The following is a 25,100-nucleotide window of genomic DNA, read 5'->3' as shown; positions in this document are numbered from 1 at the left end:
ACAGACTGTACTCTGCAGTGAGAGTCCAGTCAGCCAATCACTGCCCCAGCACTATAGTAAGTGAGTGGCTGAAAGGGCTGTCTATGCTGAGACTGGAGCATTCAACGTAGGATCCGAAGACTCTGTAGGAGGTCATTTCCTCTTTTTCTTAGAGTAGGAGTGTGGAGAGGTAAGCATAGGCTCTTTTATTATTTTCTATATACGGTATATACTTGCAACAATAACCCCTTTAAAGTGCTGCTGGGGTGATGAGGGAAGCCTTGATTTACCTTTCATGGACCGTACAGATCCTATGGACATTCAGATGAAGGCACAGTCTGTCATTCACTGATGGTGGCCATTTAAAGGGGTTATCCAGAAAGAGGAAAACATGGCTGTTTTCCTAAAGAATTAGCACCACTTTTTGTCCTCGGGTTGTGTGTGGTATTACAACTCTGCTCTATTCATTTTAATGGAACTGAGCTGCAATACCACACACAAACTGAGGAAAAGAGTGGTGCTGTTTTAAAAAAAAAAAAAAAATTTAAGGTTTACAGTGATACACACAAAATACAGGAGTATATAACAGTGGAATGTCATCCAGAGACAAGAAAAGTAGGTAGCGAGATATAGTGATGTATGGAGACTCCAATGGTATGCTGTACAGGCACAAAACAACTTGCGAGAATAAGTCCCAGCTAGGACTACTCAGCCGTATGGCATAAAGATAGGGAATAGCTTAAACCTAGTGGTGCTTTTTTTGGCTAAAGGGTTTACACATTTTATTTTATCCTAGTTCCCCTTTAAATCTTCTACAACACTGCAAAAGGCTATTTCCTCAATCTTCCCATTCACTAGCATTGCATATGTGAGAGCAGGTGCATCCCCTGACGCTGTCCCGTTTTTTTTTTTTTCCGCCTAGACATTAACTGTCCCTTTAAGAGTCGGCTGTATACAGGCTATTATATTTCATATTCTCCTGGGTTTGCATCTCCTCCTTTTGTCCGTCCACCTATAGTTTTAATAAGTGAGCGGCGGTGAATGCGGCGCTTTCTATATATCACAATGGCTTCTAGTTAAGGTTTTGCGCTGCCGGCCAACCTTTTGTTGGTACTTGGAATCCTACAGTGTAAGAATGGGGTCCAATTATGGGGGAGCCCTGTAATATATTCAGCGGAGGATATAAGAGGACGGCGGCCTGTGCGGGCCCGCTCATTACAGAGACGTAATTACAGGCTAATTGTTCGGGCGCCGCCGCCGCGGCCGTCTCTTTGTAGCGGGTGACAAAACAAGATCGTGAAATAGAAAGTATTGTTGGTATTTAGATTTCAATTAACAGCAAATATTAATAGGGAAAGGGCTCTGCTTTGTGGGAGCAGGGGCTTTGAATGGCAGACAGTCATTAATTGTGGATGGGAAGAGGCGCTCTTTGGTGTCTTTGTGGCTGTCAGGATGAAAGGTCGGCGACGGAAGACGGCGACTTCTCAGGTACGTATCTCATTAAGGCTGTAGGTGAATGGACGGCTCCTCTAAGGAGACCTGGAAGCTGGTGGAGGAATGCGACTTCTATAGGACAAAGGCAATTACTTGTCTATAATCTATAGAGCGCCGTTAAATAACCTACAACTCCCATCATGCGTGGTATATCGCCACATTATAAAATGGGATTTCCCCATTTAAAGGTGTACTCCAGCAAAAAAAATCTTTCAAATCAACTGGTGGCAAAGTGACAGAAAAATCTTTGGTATTCCAGTACTTATCAGCTGCAGGAAGCGGTGTATTCTTTCCAGTCTGAAACACCTCTGTCCATGTCAGGAATTGTCCAGAGCAGAGAAAATCCCCACAAAAAAATCTCTCCTGCTGTCCAGACTGGAGAGAATATACCATTACCCACAGGGCATACAGCAGATGATAAAAAAATCCCCAGTCTTCCAGTACTTAACTGCTTTGCAACAGCTTGGGAGCTTACAGGTAGCAAAACACTGTTGTATAGAATGTACATCAGGGATGGGGAAGCTTCGGCCCTCCCGCTGTAGCAAAACTACAATTTCCATCATGCCTGGACAAGCCAAAGCTCTGCTTTGGCTGTCCAGGCATGATGGGAATTGTAGTTTTGCTACAGCGGGAGGGCCGTAACTTCCCCATCCCTGATGTACAGGATAAGAATGGTGTTTATAACCATAGGTCAGGGTCCATTAGAGACAGGTCCTTTTATCCGCTGAAATTGCCTATTCCATAAAGTACTGGCATATTACTAGAGTATCCCAATTGAAGAGCCCCAGGCTGTCAGGATATGATGGGAGTTATAGTTTTACAATGAAGCTGAAGTCCTTGCTTATTTAAAGGGGAATTTCAGTTATGTAAAGCGGTGGCCTAGAGTATGTTGTTAATCAGATCCCCACAGTTCCTACACAGCAGCCCCCTGACCACCTGGCTGTTTAGGGAACTGCAGCCTCATTCACTTTATTGGTGATGTGCTGCGGAGTCAGCACGTGCACTGACACCACTGCGTCCATCGATCAACTGCATGTGCCGAGCATTATCCTGGAAATGTTTCACAGCAGCATTGGGTCTCCACAATCCTGGCCACAGCAGCATGGGAACATGAGCATTAAGTGATATGCTTTACAGCAAGCCCGATGGACAGGACCCGTCCTCTTGATCTATTATTGCACATACTCTGTAACCTCTGTGATCAAGAGGTCAGTCCTAAGGGATCTATTGTAAGCTCTATCTACTGTCGTCATATCTACCCTTAGGGTACGTTCACACTTACCGGATCCGCAGCTGATTTTCCGCTGCGGATTCGCAGCAGATTTTGTTTCAATAACTGAACACAGTATCAGATCTGCACCATCAGATCTGCTGCGGATCCTGTAGGTGGGAACGCACCCTTAGGGTGCGTTCACACCTACAGGATCTGCAGCAGATTTGATGCTGTGTTCAGTTATTTAAATGAAATCTGCTGCAGAAAATCAGCTGCAGATCCTGTAGGTGTGAACGCACCATTAAAGACACATTGGTGTAGATTGATCAAACATGGTGTAAAGTGAAACTGGCTCAGTTGCCCCTAGCAACCAATCAGATTCCACCTCTCATTTCCCAAAGAGTCTGTGAGGAATGAAAGGTGGAATCTGATTGGTTGCTAGGGGCAACTGAGCTAGTTTCACTTTACACCATGTTTGATAAATCTCCCCCATTTTCTTTAAGGGTAGATACCTATAGGGGGCACTAGAGCGTTTTCCTTCTTTTAGAGGAAAACTAGTTTTTGGACATAGATAAAGAAAAAAAGGATGTTGGATACATTGAATTCCTATAAAACTGCCACCTCTTAAAGGGGTATTCCTAAATAAAATAAGAGATCGCTGGGGGGTACAACCTATGTACCCCCGGCGATTTCCGTATCTGCCTGCAGCTTCTATGTGTTGAATACAGCCGCAGGTACAGCATGTGACCTGTGGCTGTATTCAGTCCTATGGAGTTGTTGGAAAGAGCTGAGTGCTGTACTCTGCTTTCTCCGGCATCTCCATAGACGATGAATGGTGCCGCTGGAGAGAGCCGAGTACAGCACTCAGCTCTTTTAGACAGCTCCATAGGAATGAATAGAGCCACAGGTCATTTGGTGATACAGAGATCGCTGGGGGGTACGGAGGTCGTATCCCTCTACAATTTCTTACTTGTCTTGGAAAACCCCTTTAAAGTGATACTGTCACCCCCTTTGTGCATTCTGACATCCCTACACAGGTGTAAAGGGTAAATTTAGCAGTTTTCATACCTTATTTCATATCATACGTCATGGTGCTTGTTCAAGTAAAAAGCGTCCTTTTATCAACTGCAGATTGTATTAAGTGGGCGTGACCTCGCGGCATTAGCGCCACTTAGCCCGCTCACAACGGCACAGTTGGCCCCCTCCCCCTTGACGCCCATTGGTTGGCCGGCGTAAAGGGGGTGGGGTCTAGACCTTTCGGCCAGCCTGTTCCAATGGCCGGTGAGGGGGCGGGACCAACTGTGGTGGTGTGGGCGGGGACTAAGTGGTGCTAATTCCATGAGGCCCCGCCCACTTAACACAATCTGCAGTTGATAAAAGATGACTTTTTACGTGAACAAGCACCATGACATATATAAAATAAGGTATGAAAAACGCTAAATTTACCCTTTAAAGATGTGTAGAGATGTCAGAATGCACAAAGGAGGTGACAGTGTCACTTTAAGCTCCCTCTAGTGGTGGCTGGAAGCAGTCAGGAACTCATCATTTACCAGAAGATTTGGAGCTTTAACCACTCACTATAAAGATATTAGGAAATAAGTTGGTTCCGAATGTTAGATGACATGGTGACCAATAGTGGAAATGTATTTATAAGACTGACCAGCGTGACATTTGCAGTTCTCCAGATGGTGGGGGCCAAACGAACCAATCAGGAACTAAGAAGTAAATGCCGGGTGGAGCGCAGCCAGTAACGTCAATGGATTCATGTGAAAAAGACAAGATGCAGCTTCCCCCTTCCCCCGAAGCTGCTGTATGGATGGGGCCTCAGTCAAGGTCCACACACAGTCTTGTCCCGTGCATGTTCTAGAGAAAACTTTGCTTTTAGTGAAAAAAAAAAATGTTTTTAACCTAATCTCCGACGTGTTTCTGGCACTCCTCTTTTAACTCTGTGTATATAAGAACAGCTTATTATACACTCTATTTTTAATGGCATTTACTCTCTATAATAAAAATTGGCCTTGACAATCAGTTCAACCTTCCAAGTAATACCGTGTTATGTCTAGTATGTGGGCAAGGGGGTGGAGCGTGACACTGGAGGGCGGGGGAGGGGACTTATCAAGTATATACCTGGTGTGTGGTGGTCACAAATGTTGATTATGTTTGAAAATCTGCAACTTTTTAGAGGGGGTTATCCAGTCTTACAAAAACATGGCCGCTTTCTTTCAGATACAGCACCTCTTCTGTCCTCAGTTTGGGTGTCATGGCCACTTTCCCCCTACTGTTGTCTCCAGATTGGGTGGGGTTTTGAAACTCAGTTCCATTGAAGTAAATGGAGCTTAATTGCAAACTGCACCTGAACTGGAGACAACAGTAGGGGGAAAAGTGGCCATGTTTTTGTAGTGCTGGATAACCCCTTTAATACTTTATTATATTATACTTAAGGCAAGGGCTGCATGGACATCGCCCACTATTTCCGTGCAGCCCTTGCTGCCTGATAGTCGACCCATCTAATTGCTGACTAAACAAGTGCTGTTCTAGCAGATCGACGCTCGTTTACAGTTTATGATCAGACTTTCTAATAGGACCCTGAGGGCTTTGTTCACACTAGTATAATAGGGAATGATGACAGTTTTTCTGCCCCATTTTATAGAATAGGTGCACCTGCATACACCATATACAGTGGTAACTCTGTTCTCAAACTTAAAGAGGACCTGTCACCCCCCGATGCTGGGGTGACAGGCTACCGACCTTATACGTACCTGGTCCCGCTTCTTGATTCGGTTGGGTGACTGAGATATCAGCGCCCGAAGCCCGACATACTCGCTCCTTAGATAAGTCCAACGCTCATAGAGAATGACTGAGCGTCGGACTCGCCAGTCATTCTCTGTGAGCGTGCGCTGATATCTCCGTTACCCGACCGAATCAGGAAGCTGGACCCGGCGGGATCAGGTACGTATAAGGTGCTGTAGCGGGGGGTCGGGGGTGACAGGTTCCCTTTAATTGGTTTAGGAAGGTAGTTTGAGAATCGAGCAGTGTCTTCCCATAGGAAACAATGTATTGCCTACAATAATAAGTGCCCGGTGTAATCCCTACACTACAGAACAGCACTATACTGTACAGGACATTATATACAAGAAATGTTCAACGACACCAGCAATTATAGTACAGTAGTCACTAACTCCCCACTCATCCTTTACTGTATAGAGTCCCCTCCACCCCAGCACTGTAACAGATGGGAGATGGTGGTGGTACACTGACTGTACTACTACTGTTCTGTATATGCACTGCAGCAGTCTTATACAGTACCGGATGGGAGATGATGGTGCACTGACTGTATATGCATTCCAGCTTTCTTAGACAGTACAGGATGGCAGATGGTGCACTGACTGCTGGAGTGTATATACAGTACAGTAGTGGTGCTAGTACAGTCAGTGCACCATCATCTCCCATCCTGTACTGTATAAGACTGCTGGAGTGCATATACAGTACAGTAGTAGTACAGCCAGTGCACCACCATCTCCAATTCTGTACAGTACTGTATAAGACTGCTGGAGTGCATATACAGCACAGTAGTAGTACAGTCATACAGTACCAGATGGGAGATGATGGTGCACTGACTGTACTACTACTGTGCTGTATATGCACTCCAGCAGTCTTATACAGTACTGTACAGAATTGGAGATGGTGGTGCACTGGCTGTACTACTGTACTGTATATGCACTCCAGCAGTCTTATACAGTACTGGATGGGAGATGATGGTGCACTGACTGTACTAGCACCACTACTGTACTGTATATACACTCCAGCAGTCAGTGCACCATCTGCCATCCTGTACTGTCTAAGAAAGCTGGAATGCATATACAGTCAGTGCACCATCATCTCCCATCCGGTACTGTATAAGACTGCTGGAGTGCATATACAGTACAGTAGTAGTACAGTCAGTGCACCATCATCTCCCATCCGGTACTGTATAAGACTGCTGGAGTGCATATACAGTACAGTAGTACAGCCAGTGCACCACCATCTCCCATTCTGTACAGTACTGTATAAGATTGCTGGAGTGCATATACAGTACAGTAGTACAGTCAGTGCACCATAATCTCCCATCTGGTACTGTATAAGACTGCTGGAGTGCATATACAGTACAGTAGTAGTACAGTCAGTGTACCACCATCTCTCATCTTTTAGTGTATAAGACTGCTGGAGTGCATATACAGTAGTACAGTCAGTGCACCATCTCCCATCCAATACTGTACAAGAATGCTGGAGTGCATATACAGTACAGTAGTACAGTCAGTGCACCATTATCTCCCATCCTGTACTGTAAGACTGCTGGAGTGCATGTACAGTAGTAGTAGTCTTATACAGTACAGGATGGCAGATGGTGCACTAACTGTACTACTGTACTGTATATGCACTCCAGAAGTCTTATACAGTACTGTACAGAATGGGAGATGGCGGTGCACTGACTGTACTACTACTGTGCTGTATATGCACTCCAGCAATCTTATACAGTACAAGATGGGAAATGGTGGTGCACTGACTGTACTATTACTGTATATGCACTCCAGCAGTCTTATACAGTACAAGATGGGAAATGGTGGTGCACTGACTGTACTATTACTGTATATGCACTCCAGCAGTCTTATACAGTACAAGATGGGAGATGGTGGTGCACTGACTGTACTATTACTGTATATGCACTCCAGCAGTCTTATACAGTACTGTACAGAATGGGAGATGGTGGTGCACTGGCTGTACTGCTACTGTATATGCACTCCAGCAGTCTTATACAGTACTGTACAGTACTAATAGTACTGTACTAATAGTACTAATAGTAGCTAATTAATAACTGCTGGAGTGCATATACAGTAGCAGTACAGCCAGTGCACCACCATCTCCCATTCTGTACAGTACTGTATAAGACTGCTGGAGTGCATATACAGTAATAGTACAGTCAGTGCACCATCTCCCATCTTGTACTGTATAAGATTGCTGGAGTGCATATACAGTAATAGTACTGTATGTACTATTAGTACTATCAGTACTGTACTATCAGTACTGTATGTGAAGCCTCTTCAGTGCTAAACTCACCACTTACAACCCATGTTGGCAAAAACATTTGAATACTGAGAAATGTTTGCGTTTCGAATGTTACTTCTTGGTAAATTTTCATTGAAATACAGAGGTACCATTTGAGTTCTGAAGCATGTGAATACAGACCTATTACTGTACAGGACAAGTGCTCCTTTAGCTGTTACCAAGCAGACTATGCACCAAGTTCCACCACCTCCTTAGTCAAGCCCACCATATATACCTGTCCCTCCTGCCTCCTATAGCTCCTGGATGGAGGCAGCCATAACATGACTTCTCCTTCTCTTCTGTATTCCCTGTAAATCGATCTGTAGTGATTGGTGTGCGAGGCCGAGGCTTGTGGGGTAGATATAATTGGATTAATACTGGAGAGCTGTCCGGAACCTTAAAGGGATTAGACTGATTGTCAGCTCTGTAATTAAAGCCGTGCAGACAAAGGGCGGGCTAATGCCTAGTGAATGGGCCCAGGCTGGAGCACCACTAGAGGATGTGCCTGCAGAACGTTCCTCCTCAGTCTCCTATTCAATTGGCTTGGAGCTGACTGCAAATCTGGTGTGGGGAATGTGTTTTTTTTTTTTTTTTTAATATTTTTTATTTCTTTAAATCAGACAAAAGCTATTGAAGATGTTGCAGATGCAGCCCTTGCACCTTGTCCGGCCTTGCCCTGTGCCTGAGTTGTGCTCATTCCCCCTCTGTCCTTTATTTCCTAGACATCACGGTTATGGAGGAAGCAGCGTCTATGTTCTTATCCAGCCCTGAATAGTTCTTATCTTGTCTTTCAGGGAAGATATCATTAAACCGATGGGAGTGAAGCCCGACGGGACGATGGCTCTGCTGGAAGAAGCCGTCCACTATACACAGATTCCCGAGCCGGACACTTCAGACTCAGACTGAATCTTCACCGACGGGTTTTCCTATTACGAGAGATTGCTATTTATACTCTTGATATGTCCAAATTTTAAGAAATATGGGTTTATAATTTTTTTTTTCTTTTTGTGTTACATTCCCAATGTCCCCGGAAAAGGACAAGCACCTAATTTTATCTCCTCTGCAAGTTATTTCTGGAAATGCTGGGTGACTACTATGAGTGGCTGCCATTACAGCTCCAGTAGGGGGTCACCTTGCTCATTCACAATCCTCAATGATAAATATGCCCATTAATCCAGGATCTATCCCCTGCATATGAAGGCAGATTATTTAGGAGTGTTCCTTTAAATGGGTTATTCCAAGTTTATATCGTATCACTACTGTCAAGCATACTTACCAAACTTTTCAGGTACGACAACATTCTCCAAATGCTTGGCCTTTGGAGAGGTTGGATGCTGCCCTAGGCCTGCCAGGAAAACGTGCACAGCCAACTTCTCCAGTCACCAGGAGTCAAAAGCCGAGAGTCCGGAGAACATTTCCGAACTCAAACAGTTTGGCAAGTTTGCTTAACACTACTTATCACCTATGTGTGCTGTCTGTGAGAGTCTGGCTACTTAGACCCTACTGATCAGAAGAATATAGGTCCCTTGTTCCTCTTTGTGAATGGGGCAGCATCCTCTTCATTTGCCATAGGACTTCCAAATCTAGCTAACTTTGATACTTATAGTGAATGAATAAAGAGGCAGCCAAGCCCTGTAATGGAAGCAGCCCAGCACTGTTTAATCAGGTGATAAATTCAGAAAATAGATTGGGGTTTCTCTACGGAAGGGAAGAGATACAAAAATTGCAGAAACACTAGATAACCCCTTTACGTACGAGATGGAGAGACTTTACAGAATATTCCACACATTGACATAATACTGTATTTGATGTGATCTTACGATCAGTATTAATATATCTTCTACGATCCTGGATTGGTGTCAGTCTGCTTACACTGGGATGTTAGTACAGGACCACTAAGCCTCAAAAGCTCTATGCATATCCTACACACTGGGGTCTGTATATATATATTTATTATAAATTTTGAACCATTAGCCATAACAGTAAAACCACCTAATAATGTGAGGTTCCTCTGATTATGACCTGGAATCCACAAGTCTTGTGGTATCTGGCAGCAGATACTGTAAGGTGCGACCTTCATGGATGGGATTTTTTTTCTCCAGCACATCCCACAGATGATGGATCGGATTGAGATCTGGAGGCAGAATCACTGCCTTGATATATGTCATGGTCCTCATTCCTGATCAATGTCTACAGTGTGACCCTTGGGGCATTATTATAGAGGCCACAGCAAATAGGGGGGGTACTTGATGTGTACGATGGTTAGGTAGGTGGTACATGTCAAAAGATGTCAGGACTAGTGATGAGCGAACCTTGAGTCCATCTGAACCCAAACTTTCGGCATTTGATTAGCAGTGGCTGCTGAAGTTGGATAAAGCCCTAAGGCTATGTGGAGATCATGGATATAGTCATTGGCTGTATCCACGTTTTCCAGACAACCTTAGAGCTTTATCCAAGTTCAGCAGCCACCGCTAATCAAATACCGATCGTTTGGGTTTGGATGGACTCGAACCCGATTCGCTCATCTCTAGTCAGGACCTAAAGGTTCCCCGTGCAGCATCATAAACACCAGGCAAACCCTACAAGACCGACCCATCCTGGAGCAGCTCTGACCACAGCCGTCCATTACACATCCCTATACTTACCCATTTTTCTGTCCAGTATATCCCACCTCTGAACAGGCACCATTGTCACTAGATAATCCACCTCTCGGTGGTTTTAATCTTATGGCTAATCGGTGTATATTACATATATACACACATTTATGTATTGCTTATAGGGACTGTATACGGCTGATTTACAGAATTGGCAATAAAATGACTTTTCCAGTTTCTGTATGTTTTTGAGGTATTATTTGCAGTCATATACTTCATGTTATTGTCTATAGGGGGCAGTATACATCATAGCAAATGTACCATTAGGTATATTACTTTGTGTTTTTTTTTATTTTAATGCTGCCAGTTTCCCCGAGCATGGCGCACGTTTATTCTAGAGGACCAGCCCGTCATGAAGCACTGGTGGCTCCCAGTGTGATGCTAGAATCAATGGAGCCACTTCACAGAGGGGAGGGGAATTTCGTTGAAATACTAGGGGTGGCCATGTGCGGGAACCGGGGGGGCAATTAAAAAAAAAGTAGGTGTGTGTGTGTGTGTGTGTGTAAAAAAAACAAAAACAAATGTACCACTAGGTATATCGTTTAGGAGCAAACGCAGTAAAATACCTTCTAGTATCCATATTATGGTGCTTTTACACAGACAGATTTTTAAAGCCAAAGCCAGGAACAGATTATAAACAGGGAAAAGGTCATAGAAGGAAAGACTGAGATTTCTCCTCTTTCCAAATCCATTCCTGGCTTTGGCTTCAAAAATCTGTCAGATAAATCTGTGTTAAGACACCATTAGGATCCTAGCAGACAAAGCGATTTTTATGGATTAACGATAGCAAACGATAACGATAAATAATCACCATAAACACAGAATAGTCTGTAGTTACATTGTATGTTTACTCCATCTGACCCCAACATAAAGAGGAAAATTGTGCAATTGTGCCCTATTCCACGGGACAATTATCGGTCGGATAATCGTTAACGATAAACGATCTCAAACCACCGCTTTAGCCAGCTTCTTGCGATTGTTCACACGCTCCAACGGAACGATGATCTTTAATTCTAGTCGTTCTTGCGGTTGCACTGACCTCGTTGATCGTTCACTTCAGAGTGATTCCATGAGACGGTGAACAACAGATTATCGTTCAAGTAGGTGGGGGGAGTCTTCCCCCCCCCCTCATTCTCTCCGTCTCCGGTGGACGTATTTTTCCTTTTATATTCGTACACAATCTATGAATACTATAAATGTTCACATGCAATATATCCTATTGTGTTAAAGTTATCCAAGCTTTCTTTACTATTTATCTTTTCAATTTGGATTTACAATAAAGAACGCGAGCGTCGGGACTTCTTTCGTAAGCAGTATATCCCATCGCTCAACATATACATTTAACAAAAAAAAATAATCCTTTGTGCAAATTTTTTGTTGCGTAGCTAAACTGCTTTGAGCGAGCTTTCCGTGGCTAAAAAATGCTAAATAAAGTTATAAATGGAAGTATGGTCCCTGTCAATCAATTTGTTTAGCTAATAGGATTTGCACTATTAAAGGGGTAGTGCGGTGTTAAACATTTTTTTCACTAAATAACACACATTACAAAGTTATTTAACATTGTAATGTGTGTTATTTAAGTGAATGGCCCCCTTCCCAGTATTAAACCCCCCACAGCTGTGGACCAGGAAGTGTGATACAGTATACATACGGAATCACTGTCGATCCCGGCCGCCATTTTAAGGCGATCACATCTTCAGGAGGCCGGCCTGACTGCTCCAGCCCTCCCTCATGCCAGCCCCCTCCAGGGGGCCGTTCACTTAAAGGGGTTATCCAGAGCTACAAAAAACATGGCCACTTTCCCCCTACTGTTGTCTCCAGATTGGGTGGGGTTTTGAAACTCTGTTCCATTGAAGTAAATGGAGCTTAATTGCAAACTGCACCTGAACTGGAGACAACAGTAGGGGGAAAAGTGGCCATGTTTTTTGTAGCGCTGGATAACCCCTTTAAATAACACCCATTACAATGTTGTATAACTTTGCAATGTGTGTTATTTAGTGAAAAAATGTTTACTACCCCTTTAAGCTGTTGAACGCACCCCCCAACGACCATGGAACGACCGAACAATGTTTTATGACACCAACCGGCTTGCGAACGGCGTACGAATGAGCAACTATAAAAATAGCTCTAAAAAGGGCCCTATTACACTGAACAATTATAGTGTGGAAAATCGTTAAATCGTTTAAATTTGATTAGATCCTTGATTTAGATTTGACCCTAAAATCATTGTTAATCGTTCGCTGTAATTCCACATTTGTCCACTAATCGTTCCTCCTTTTGCTGGGATCAGATGGAGTAAACAATCATAGTAACAACTGTAACTAATGGCTATCGTTCTGTGTAATATGGTGAATGATTTTAAGTTAACTATATATGATATCGTTTGTGATTAATCATTAACCCCTTCCTGTCAGTAACATGTATATATACACACGTTCCTGTTACTGACGGGGTTATTGATGAGAACGGGAGCTCTGCAGGGATAGCGATCCCACTCTCATCTGTGTCTGGGGCCTGGAGGTAATGAGAGTCAGCTGCGATCCCGCAGTCGTCTCTCATTAACCCCTTAAATGCCGCGATCTACAGCGACCGTGGCGTTTAAGGTGCTCAGTGACAGATCAAGCATCTGTCACTGAGTGATCGGGACTGCGGGGGTCCCGATCGCATGTACTGACAGGTGGGGGTAAGCTCCTTACCTCCGTCCTGTCGGTTCAGCAATCTATGTGTAGAGTCTGATCTCAGGCAGGCTCTATACATAGATCGCTGATAACACTGATCATACACAGATAACACTGGCATAGCATAGATCAGTATATGCAATATAATGATTGCATTTTTTACAGTAAATAAAAATGTAAAAAAAAGGGTAATAAAAAAGTGTTATAAATGTATTAAAAAAAACCCTTATAACCCCCCCCCCCAATAAAAAAAGTTTAAAAGACCCCCTTGCCCATTATAAAAGTAGAAATAAATAAACATATTACAGATCGTAGCATACGGAATTGTTCGATCTATTAAAATATTACATTATTATTCCCGCACGGTGAAAGGCGTAAACGGAAAAAACAAAAAAACGCACCAGGATTGCTAATTTTATTAGATTATATATGACAAAAAAAAATCTGTTACACCAATATGATATTAATAAAAACTAGAGATCATGGCGCAAAAAATGTCACCGCAACCAGCCCTGTAGGTGGAAAAATAAAAGCGCTATGGCTCTTAGAAGGCGGGGAGGAACATTGCATTAATCAAAGGGCCTGTCTTGAAGGGGTTAAAAACCGCTTAATCCAATAGGCGTTTAAATTCGAATATAACAATTTTCCGCACAATCATCGTCCCAGATAACGGTGCGTTAACACAGGCAGATTTATCTGACAGATTTTGGAAGCCAAAGCCAGGAATGGATTTGAAAAGTGGAGAAATCTCAGTCTTTCCTTTATGAGCCCGTTCCCCGTTTATGGTCTGTTCCTGGCTTTGGCTTCAAGACTGAAGCCACCAATAAGAGAAGAAACAACCTGCCCCAAAGCCTTATACCCAAGATCACTTTAAATATTTAAAGTCACATAAAACTTTAATGAAGCGGATATTTTTATTGTAATTTATAAAAATTTACATTCCAGTTTTAAAAAGTTTACAAACAGCCAAAAACACACAAATACATAAATGAGTGTTTAAAATGAAGATTGAATAGTTTATACTGTAGAAATCACATACAGGTAAAAGGGCAGAAACACAGATTAGGATTTTAAGATCCAGAATTAAAAACCCATTTTATTCCAAAAACAGCACCACCCCTGTCTATGTGTGGTATTGCAGCCTGGCTCCATTCACTACAATAGAACTGAGCTGCAATACCATATTCCAATTGAGGAAAAAAAAACAGTGGTGCCGTGGCGGTCATGTTTTCTAAGCCTGGATAACAGATTAAAGGTTAAAACATATAAAAGATTATGATATTCCTCCTGAGACAGCGCCACCTATTGCTCATTATCAGTCTCCTCATAAATTATACCTAAACCTTTTCACCACTTTTGACATAGTCTGTGCCAGGGGTAGGGAACCTTAGCTATCCAGCTGTTGCAAAACTACAACTCCCATCATGCCTGGACAGCCAAAGCTAAAGCTTTGGCTGTCCAAGCATGATGGGAGTTGTAGTTTTGCAACAGCCGGATAGCCAAAGTTCCTTACCCCTGGTCTGTGCAGTGCAGAGAAACAAAGGGGCAAAGCACTCAGCTAAGCACTTCTTTTCCTTTGCTTTAGGCAGAGATCTTGGCAGCAATCACAGTTTAGCAACACTTTAAATGAATGAGCTGCAATACCGGCCACAGCCTATAGGTGTCACTGTTTCTGATCATCATTTAGCTGGTGGTAAATTTGCAATGATCTTCCTGGAATAAATACAGACTGAGCTTACCCTTGTTTTTAAGATAAGACGTATAGTAAGCCCTGTAGTGCATGGAGGCATCGTAGCAGGAGGTAACCAGTCCCTCTCCAAATTCAGTCTATATCAATGGTCCCCATCACTTCTGGCTTTCAGGACATCTTGTATTGCAGCTCTGTTATGTAGTAGTTAGAAATGTTCACACTGAAAGGAAACAAAGAAGGGCTGACATTTTGTTGAAAAGGATTGTCCAGGATTGAGCATTGCTGCTATTTTCCAGAAAAAGTACCATTCAATTAATAGTGTGGAGCTGCAATACCACACATGGCCTGTTGACAGGTGGCGCTGTTTCTGGATGAAAGCCGCCATGTTTCTGTAATCTTGGACAATCCCTTTAACTCTTAATCATCAGAGACAATAAAGACTTTCAGATGAGCACTACAATTGTTTCCTGTCAACAACATAGAGTAAGGGCCCTATTCCACCGGACGATTATCGTTCAGATTATCGTTAAATCATTCAAATCTAAACGATAATCGTTCGGTTGAAATGCAGTTAACGATTAACGACCGAACGAGAAATCGTTGATCGCTTTATAAGACCTGGACCTATTTTTATTGCTGCTCGTTCGCAAATCGTTCGCATTGAATAAGACATCGTTCGGTCATTTGCAATAGATACGGACGCAATAGCGAAGAAATAGCGAAGAAAAAACAATCGCAATTACAATCATAAGTAACGATTATCGTTCCATGGTAATGAGTGAACGTTTTCAGGTCTTTCGCAATAGCGGTCGTTTGAGATAGTTATTCGTTAACGATTATGCAAACGATAATCGTACGCTGGAATAGGGCCCTAAAACAAGCCGACCACTGGGATCCCCAAGACTGTAGGAGACTAAAGGGGATGTAACGATACCTGCCTAGTGCCTCTGAGATCTCAGCACTTCATCCAGGTCTCTCTGCCAGTTCAGGGCGCTCACAAACTTTCTGGTGATGTCACAGAGCTCTCCCAGCTCCACTACATCCGTGCTCTTCAATGGCGTGTTCTTGAATGGACCGACAAGATCTCGGTTGATCAGAAGCCTCGGAACATTTGGGCGCACAGCGTTTACAATATTGGCAAAGGGTTCGATCTGTAGGAGAAGGAAAGTGTATAATATATTATATATATATATATATATATATATATATATATATATATATATATACATACACACACACACACACACACTAATAAATATATATGTATGTATTTATTTATTATATTATATTATATTATATTCTCATACATGTAAATGACCATAGAGGGGAATGGGAGGACTCCAAGACGTGGTCTACTAAATAGCCAGAAGGAATACAGTACATAGGAATCATTCCAAAAACCTTCTATCCAATCCCTTAAATTGTTAGAGCTGCTACTTCTGATGAATCCATTGGCCTTGCAGTCACTATTCTTGTCCAGAGCAGTAGCAAATCCCCATAGAAAACCTCTTCTGCTCTGGACAGTTCCTGACATGGACAGAGGTGGCAGCAGAGAGCACTGTGTCAGACTGGAAAGAATACACCACTTCCTGCAGGACATACAGCAGCTGATAAGTACTGGAAGACTGGAGATTTAAACTTCAAGACACCAGCTGTTTTAAAAACTTTTTCCCTATGGAGGACCCCTTTAAGTTGGCCATACATTTTCAATAATTCAGTTGACACTACTTCTCTCCGTTTTTTGGTATGGTATAAAAAACAGAAGTACTGTATGTTCAGTGGTTGAGCTACACCCACAACTGATAGGAACCCTCCCATTGTTACCTCTAGCGATGTCCCCATTACAATCAGCAGATCCGCTTTAGGAAAATCCTTGGAAAACTTGTGAAAACTTTTTGGAAGCTCTTCGCCAAAGAAAACTATATCCGGCTTCACAACCCCATAGCAGACGTTACAGCGAGGAGAGTTACCGTTCATAATGCAATCCTGATATGGGGGGGGGGGGGGGGGGAAGAAAAAAAAACAAACATATACATAAAATAAAACTATAAATAAAATAAAACTAAAATAATAAGTGGTGCCAAATCCACTCTTAAACCAAAGCAAAATTTTCCATAAGAAATCACTGATATGCAGACAATTGGTTCCACACCGCAAAAATAATGTTTTTTTTTTATTCTGAATAATTTGTAAAACAAACAGTTAGAAAGCTGAATATGTGATATTATGTTACTATACAGTATAGCAATTAGCATGTGGAGTATAATGTATAGTAAGTGGATAAACCTGATAACACAGCAGCAGTTTGTAGATACAGGACGGAGCTGCAGATCCCCATAAGGTAGTAGCGTAATACAACAGGCTAGAATAGAGAAGCAGGGCTGCTGTCCGAGGTCTGTGTGGTCACATGATCATAATGGGGAAGGGGAGTGTGTTCAGCATGGACCAATCAGGAAGTGAGAATCACAGAGCTGTACAGGAGGACAGTGACAGAAACTTTTCTATACAGCACTGTGTATAGCTGAGTGTAAGTGCAGGCACAGTATAGCAGCAGTGTGTATAGCTAATTGTGAGTGCAGGCACATTACAGCAGCAGTGTGTATAGCTAATTGTGAGTGCAGGCACATTACAGCAGCAGTGTGTATAGCTAAGTGTGAGTGCAGGCACATTATAGCAGCAGTGTGTATAGCTGAGTGTAAGTGCAGGCACATTACAGCAGCAGTGTGTATAGCTAAGTAAGTGCAGGCACATTACAGCAGCAGAGTGTATAGCTAAGTAAGGGCAGGCACATTATAGCAGCAGTGTGTATAGCTAAGTGTAAGTGCAGGCACATTATAGCAGCAGTGTGTATAGCTAAGTGTGAATGAAGGCACATTATAGCAGCAGTGTGTATAGCTGAGTGTGTGTGCAGGCACATTATAGCAGCAGTGTGTATAGCTGAGTGTGAGTGCAGGCACATTATAGCAGCAGTGTGTATAGCTGAGTGTGAGTGCAGGCACATTATAGCAGCAGAGCGTATAGCTGAGTGTAAGTGCAGGCACATTATAGCAGCAGTGTGTATAGCTGAGTGTGAGTGCAGGCACATTATAGCAGCAGTGTGTATAGCTGAGTGTGAGTGCAGGCACATTATAGCAGGAATGCTATGGGCACATAAATGCAGCACTCTATGTCCAGAGAGAGGGGTTACAGCTATGTAGAGATTACCTCCACAGTCCTGTCCCCCAGGGGCGGACACAGACTGCAGAGGGCCCCTGTGCAAAAAATGTGTTTGGGCCCCCATAACCTATTCGTTTCTCCACCTTTCTGCCTTAAAGGCGCACACATATGTACACCAGGGTATGCGGTAAATGTGTCCTGGTTTCTCGGGAGGGCACTACAGCGCAGCACAGATGCCAGGGCTCACTAAAGGACTGTACTGCAGTCTGTGCAGGCCCCAGTGTGGGACTGGGGTACCTGTGGCCACCAATAGAGCTGATCATGGGGGGCACCCAAATAAAGAACCCAAAGTGACATGCTGATGTATTTGTGACCACAACTCCCTGAATAACTACAACTCTCAGAATGCCTTACACTTATAAAGCTCTCAAAGAATGCTGGGAGTTGTAGTTTCCGAGGGGACAACCCCTTGAGTTGTCTATTCATTTGTACTTTAAATCCCAGCATATCCTGAGGGCTACAGTAAATGCTGGGAGTTGTAGTGTTTGCAGCTGTTGTATTTGGAGGGTCCTAGGTGCATTGTACACTGGATGCTGTGTGGGGGATGAGAGTATATAGCTCAGTGTGTGGAAGTGACCGCGGTACAAGCTTTGGACAGGTGTGGCGCTGTTTTTGGAAGAAAGCAGCCGTGTTTTTCTAATTGTAGATAATCCCTTTAAATAGAAAAAAAAAAAACTCCATCCTAAAATAAAGTTACTCTATTCTAAAAGTTCAAGGCGCCATTGAACGCTACAAGTACCCGCGCCTCCTTTGCAGGGAATGGCGTGTAACACAGATGACACGATGCGGTGGAGAACGTTCCATGAGCTTCAACAAGTTTTTCTGGAGGGATTCCGGCCACTGAAGAGAGAAAGGAGAAAACAAGTAGAGTATATGTCATAGTCACAGATTCAGATTTGGGAAGAATCACTTAGCTGAGCGCTTCTCTCCCTTATCGGGGTGTATGAGACCAGTGCTCAGCCAAGTGCTTCTCCCCACTTGTTCTAGTGATTGGTTGGGATCTGAGCATGTGGACCCTGACTGACTTTTTTTTTTTTTTTTTTTTAAGTGACAGTACCCCTGGCATCTTACATCTTTCCAGTCCATCGATATTCTGCGTGTAGCATCTCAGCAATAAGCCCTTTTCGTGCAGCAGTCTCAGGAAATAGTGGACGACGTTTGGCTTGTATCTTCCTGGGTATAATTCCTTGGCTAGGGCAAAAAAAGGCCGAGGGTTGTAAGTGAAATAATCAATGTCAAAGATGGCTTCTGGGTATGGAACGTGGTACTTCTTCAGGTTATCGTATAGGCCGGAGCCTGGTGTCCTGTGACAAGGGGAAACAACCAACAGTTATACAGCAATTACCAAAAGTTATATGATATTATAGAAAAAAAATTTTCATTTTCCAAGAACAGCGCCATACTGGTCCAGTGGTTGTGTCTGGTATTGCAGCTTGATCCCATTTAAAGGGGTACTCCAGCGAAAATCTTTACTTTTAATTCAACTGGTTTCAGAAAGATGTATAGATTTATAATTTACTTCTATTTAAAAATCTCAAGCCTTTTAGTACTTATCAGCTGCTGGATGTCCTGCAGGAAATGTTGTTTTCTTTCCAGTCTGACACAGTGCTCTCTGCTGCCACCTCTGTCCATGTCAGGAACTGTCCAGAGTAGGAGAGGTTTTCTATGGAGATTTGCTACAGCTCTGGACAGATGTGGCAGCAGAAAGCACTGCGTCAGACTGAAAAGACTACACCACTTCCTGCAGGACATACAGTAGCTGATAAGTACTGGAATACTTGAGATTTTTAAATAGAAGTAAATTACAAATCTATATACCTTTCTGAAACCGGTTGATCTGAAAGAAAGAAGAGAAGAAAGAGACTGGGGTGAGCCAGGGTATGGGCAAGAGAGATACTGTAAAAGACTCTAGATTATCTAGAAACATCTTCAACTAGTTTCCGGCTAAGCTACTACTACTACTGCCTTCCACCACCAGTGGAAACTAAGAATTTGGATTTAGCCATTGCAGCGGCAGATCCCAACCCCCATATGGTTACAGGAACATCTCACCTAAAGTCGGGTATCCCACTTGCTGTACTGATTCCCGCTCCCACCATCACAAGTATCTTCCTGCAAAAATTCTTCAAAATCAGATCAGCAATATCCGCCAGACCAGAATATTTCAGGGGTAATGGAGGACTTGGGGGTAGGGAACTTTTCTTATCCATTGGCTTCACCAGCTGGTGTATTCTAAAGAGAGAAAAAAAATGACTTGCTAATTACAAGACTTTAAGACATTGATTAAAAGTCAGCTGCTGTATGTCCTGCAGGAAGTGGGGTCTGACAGTGCTCTCTGCTGCTACCTCTGTCCATGTCAGGAACTGTCCAGAGCAGGAGAGGTTTTCTATGAGGATTTGCTACTGCTCTGGACAGTTCCTGACATGGACAGAGGTGGCAGCAGAGAGCACTGTGTCAGACTGGAGAGAATACACCACTTCCTGCAGGACATACAGCAGCTGATAAGTACTGGAAGACTGGAGATTTCTCAGTAGAAGTAAATTACAAATCTATATAAGTTTCTGACACCAGAAAGGATTCTCCGTTTTTTGCCGGAGAACCCCTTTAACTCAGAATATCCCTTTAAAGTTGCCAATTTCATTGTCTAATATACGAGATCATTTTCTTCCTTCTGAAGAGGAGCTGTCACTTTCCATCATAGCTATAGCTATTTATCCCACCTTGTAGGACTTTGCTTCTCGACCACACAGAGTCTATCGATGTCCTTCACCAGGAGCTCCGCTGGGGCTTGTCTGGGCTTTGACATAGATTTCAATGTTCCGTATTTTTTCCACTTGCACTTGAGTTCTGACGGACTTATCGGGGAACCAGGAGAAATTTGCTTTCCAGACTTTTTGTTCCACTTGTCCAGACACTGCGCTGCCATTTTTGAGGGTGTGAAAGTGGAGGTGACACTGTTCAGAGTTTCGGTCTATGGAAGAAAAAAATTATATTATACTTTTTGGTAGTATAATGGCATTTTGGTCAACATTTAAATTGCCGATTTGGCAGAGTTTATTAGTATCATAGACCTCCAGCAGGTCTCAAGGTTGTGTTGATTTTTGCAGGATTGGCCAACTGTTATGCGTTTTGAAATGATCATGCTGAATTTCAATGCCCACGCCTTATCTTCTTAAAGGGAACCTGTCACCATGAAATTGCTATCTAATGTATCATCATCATATCATAGAGCAGGAGGAGCTGAGCAGATAGATATATATCTTTGTAGGAAAAGATCCAGTATAACTTGGAAATTATTAGCTGAAACCTATATTCTTGATAGGACCGCCCACTGGACTCCTAAGCCTAGAAAGGTCAGAGATTTTAAATCAATAAATCCTGCATCTTTTCCCACAAAGATATATATCAATCCGCTCAGCTCCTCCTGCTCTATAACATGATGCCAATAGGTTAGATAGAATTTTCATGGTGTCACATTCCCTTTAAGGAAAATAAACTGTTACCAGGTAGAAGCTTATACTCCGCTCTCCATTAAGAACACATGCTCAATTAAGGGAGGAATAGCCATCTCAAAGGTGTATAGCCACCTTTACAAAGGCCCTGTTATCTAATAAAAGTTATAGTTAGTAAGTTAAATTTCCCCCCAATTTGGTTCGAGTAAACAAATACAATCCCAATTTGGACAACCCCCTTTAAGGAGGTGATACAAATATACAAATTGCGAGGAGGAAGGAAGAGAAGTGTTTGGCGTAAGGCGGAATTAGGTCAAGCCTTGAACCCTTATATCTGCACCCCTGAGTGGAGCTCCTATATTTAAGATGCAAGCCAGGAGGAGGAAAGTTTAAAAAAAAAAAAAAAAACTTCTATTGTGAGCATAAACTTTTCCCAGTGAAAAGCAGAGGGGTTTTTAAGATGGTCACCTTTTGACAGAGGTAATGACTGTAATATATCTCGTCTCTTCCCCCTTGTAGTGGAGAGAATGGCTATGTTAATAAAGGACACAGCTGTAGATGCTTTATAACCTGCGAGGGAAGGAGGGAGGAGAAACCCAAGGATATAAAAGGAGGAAGGGGGCAAGAGGGGGGCGAAACTGTGTGTCAGCAAATACAGCTGGAAAAAGCAGAAGGCCGGGGATTAAAAAGAAAGGTATGTAAGAGACCATGGAGGAGACGGGCGAGCAAGATGCCAAAGAGATTTAGCCAGAAATTGTGCTAAAAAAAAAATAATTATATATATATATATATATATATATATATATATATATATATATATATATATATATATATATATATATTAGACTGTTCTATTGGGACGGTGCCACTTCCAAAAACCATTAAAAGGTTAGTTCACCAAGTAAAAAAATTCTCTCTTACAAATCTGTATAACTTTCTGGCAACAATTGATATTTTACTTCTATTAAAAAAAATCTCAAGTCTTCCAGTACTTAGCTGCTGTATGTCCTGCAGGAAGTGGTGTATTTTCAGGAACTATCCAGAGCGGTGGCAAATCCTCATAGAAAAACCTCTCCTGCTCTCTAGATTGGAAAGAATACACCACTTCCTGTAGGACATACAGCAGCTGATAAGTACTGGAAGAATTGAGATTTTTTTAATTAGAAGTTATTTACAAATCTCTATAACTTTCTGGCACAAGTTAATTTGAAAGAAACTTTTTTTTTTCCTGTGAACTATCCCTTTTAAAGACTAGAAAAACATAGCTTTCTTATTAAAAACAGTGCTACATCTGTCCTCAGATTGTGTGTGGTTTTAAAACTTGTCTCCATTCATTTCAATGGAACTGAGCTGCAATAATATACATGAACAGAGGACACGGGTGAAAGCAGTCATGTTTTTTTTTTTTTACAATTCTGCATAATCCCTTTAATTTTGAGCCTACCATATTGCGGGATCGCCATGGCTTTTTATTGCACATAGAGTAAATTGAACATGGCATAAAATCTGCAATGTATATGCTACATGTGCAAACATTCATAAAATTCCACATCTAAACTTTTGGCTTTACATGTATTTTTTATTTTTTATTTTAAAGTAAAGAGGTTATCCAAGATTCGAAAAAAACATAGCTGCTTTCTTTTATAAACAGCGCCAGATTGGGTGTGGTTATTACAGCACAGTTCTATTGAAGTGAATGGAGCCAAGCTGTAATACCACACGTAGCCTGGGGTAGTGCTCTTTGTGGAAGAAAGCAGCTATGTTTTTAAAAAACAAAACAAAAAAAACAACTAAATAATCCCTTTAACACGGAAAAATTATAATAGGAATATTACAGAGTTGAATGGTAGGTGAAAAATAAGAATACACTTTGTTCCCCTTTCTTGCACGGCCACAAGGACACTTGAAACTCCCTATAATAACTAATTACGGGAAGGGAAGAGCAATCTCACACATTACATCACTTTCTAATCATTAAAGGAATCACAATACAACAAGCAAGAACAATAAGCAGCAATAAACAGCAGGACAAGTTTACAGCCCCCCCTGAGGCGACCCCGGCCACTGGGTATCAGCCATGGACTTGTCAGGGGTCACGGCAGACTATAGACCTTGGGGGAGAGTTATCAAACATGGTGTAAAGTGAAACTGGCTCAGTTGCCCCTAGCAACCAATCAGATTCCACCTTTCATTTTTCAAAGAGTTTGTGAGGAATGAAAGGTGGAATCTGATTGGTTGCTAGGGGCAACTGAGCCATTTTACCTTTACACCATGTTTGATAAATCTCCCCCCTTGAGTCTAAAAACACATATGGGGAGATTTATCAAACATGGTGTAAAGTGAAACTGGCTCAGTTGCCCCTAGCAACCAATCAGATTCCACCTTTCATTTTCCAAAGAATCTGTGAGGAAAGGAAAGTGGAATCTGATTGGTTGCTAGGGGCAACTGAGCCAGTTCTACTTTACACCGGTTTGATTACTCTCCCCATATATGTTATTTCATGAAACTACAGTCCCCTAGATATCCTCAACATTTAGAGGAGCAGTAAAGTCAATGAAGAGACCAAAAATATTCACATCACTGCATGTGTGATCATACCCTTAAAGGGGTATTCCACTGAAACATAACTTTTGATATGTTGCTGCCCATGGTGAGACTAACAATTCCTTCCATACTTGTTATTATCTATTCAGTCTCCTTTTCCCAGTTCTGAGCCGCTGCTTTCTGCTGAAGACACAAAAATCTGTGTGTGAGCCTTTCCATCTCCCCCTCCTCCCCCCTCCCCTCTGAGACAGCTAATGTAAACAAGTCCCTGACTGGCTGTATCCAACAGGTACACTTTAAGACACTTAAAAAAGTGAAGTCCAGCCAAAGAATTTTTTATTTTTTTTAAAGGCACTCGCCTCTACCTGTGCCCCTTCAGCCCCGCATTACTGCTTCGGGACCCCCAAGCTGACACATCACAACCTGGCTGAAGGATTGGCCGCTCAGCCAGCCAGTGACTGGAAAGGGACGCCGCTCCAGTCACTGTTTGGGCAGTCCATCAGCCGGGACAGACCCCCCCCAGGTTGTGACGTCATCACAACTTGGGGGAGAATGCCTTCCGACGGCTGATTGGCTGAGCGGGCCGCTATGAAGCTGAAGTGCTCGGCACCTGGGGAGAAAAAGACCGCAAGCGGCGCCCTGCAGCCTGGACAGGTAATGTATAAAGTTTAAGCAAGGGCTGCAAGGACATCGGTAACGATGTCCATGCAGCCCTTGTTAAACGATAATCAGGCCGTGGAATAGGCCCAGTAAATGAGCACCAATCTACCCCTAACAATGGATGGGTAACTTTAGGGTTATGGGAGATTTATCAAACATGGTGTAAAGTGAAACTGGCTCAGTTGCCGCTAGCAACCAATCAGATTCCACCTTTCATTCCTCACAGACTCTTTGGAAAATGAAAGGTGGAATCTGATTGGTTGTTTTTTTTTTCTATTATAGTTTATATGTATGTTTTGTTTATATTATGTGAATTTTTTTTTTTTAAACATAAGTTCCCGTACAGAAGTGACAGGACTCCAGGACAGAACATTCACTTATATGACCTCCCGACTGTCAACACAGCTACTTTACCCAACAAGCGAAAAGACTAACATG

The 25,100-nt window shown here is 42.6% G+C and overlaps 2 protein-coding genes across 6 annotated transcripts in view; one reads left to right on the top strand and one right to left on the bottom strand.

Annotated features, from left to right (window-relative positions):
- RIC8B (RIC8 guanine nucleotide exchange factor B) overlaps positions 1 to 10,110 on the top strand; it is a 45,268-nt gene extending 35,158 nt beyond the window's left edge. Inside the window, exon 10 of one of the 2 annotated variants that reach the window (XM_069968675.1) lies at positions 8,563 to 10,110. In XM_069968675.1, coding sequence (XP_069824776.1) covers positions 8,563 to 8,674 — 112 coding nt within the window. In that variant the 3' untranslated portion in view covers positions 8,675 to 10,110. Of the gene's footprint in view, positions 1 to 4,363; positions 4,705 to 8,562 lie in introns of those variants that run through there. The other variant, XM_069968683.1, reaches the window with a different exon arrangement.
- Positions 10,111 to 14,620: 4,510 nt separating this feature from the next.
- LOC138772581 (NAD-dependent protein deacetylase sirtuin-3-like) lies at positions 14,621 to 24,585 on the bottom strand. Of its 4 annotated transcripts, none has more exons than XM_069953101.1 (8): positions 24,368 to 24,585; positions 20,727 to 20,977; positions 20,059 to 20,238; positions 19,078 to 19,310; positions 18,746 to 18,846; positions 16,615 to 16,776; positions 15,729 to 15,941; positions 14,621 to 15,010 (listed from the first exon to the last, which is right to left on the bottom strand). In XM_069953101.1, exons 2-7 carry the CDS (start codon positions 20,930 to 20,932, stop codon positions 15,729 to 15,731), a joined length of 1,095 nt encoding a protein of 364 aa, XP_069809202.1. In that variant the 5' UTR covers positions 20,933 to 20,977; positions 24,368 to 24,585; the 3' UTR covers positions 14,621 to 15,010. The 4 variants fall into 4 exon arrangements, with proteins under 4 accessions (XP_069809202.1, XP_069809194.1, XP_069809186.1 ...); XM_069953093.1 differs by lacking the exon at positions 24,368 to 24,585 and adding an exon at positions 24,134 to 24,183; XM_069953085.1 differs by lacking the exon at positions 24,368 to 24,585 and adding an exon at positions 24,057 to 24,098 and having other exon boundaries at positions 15,725 to 15,941.
- Positions 24,586 to 25,100: the final 515 nt, after the last annotated feature.

Source organism: Dendropsophus ebraccatus, chromosome 1 (assembly GCF_027789765.1).
Source record: "Dendropsophus ebraccatus isolate aDenEbr1 chromosome 1, aDenEbr1.pat, whole genome shotgun sequence".
Classification (NCBI taxonomy): domain Eukaryota; kingdom Metazoa; phylum Chordata; class Amphibia; order Anura; family Hylidae; genus Dendropsophus; species Dendropsophus ebraccatus.
Note: the sequence above shows the minus strand (reverse complement) of the source record. Positions and strands in the feature narration are given on the sequence as shown.

What these genes read in the sequence shown, in the direction of transcription:
- LOC138772581 (XM_069953085.1), bottom strand. Translation starts at nt 24,083, where the DNA reads ATGTTTCAGTGGAATACCCCTTTAAGG. An exon ending in TCCCTGCAAAGGAGGCGCGG is followed by an intron (nt 16,777 to 18,745) that starts GTACTTGTAGCG and finishes CCCCCATATCAG; the next exon opens with GATTGCATTATGAACGGTAA. An exon ending in TAATGGGGACATCGCTAGAG is followed by an intron (nt 15,942 to 16,614) that starts GTAACAATGGGA and finishes CTTCTCCTACAG; the next exon opens with ATCGAACCCTTTGCCAATAT.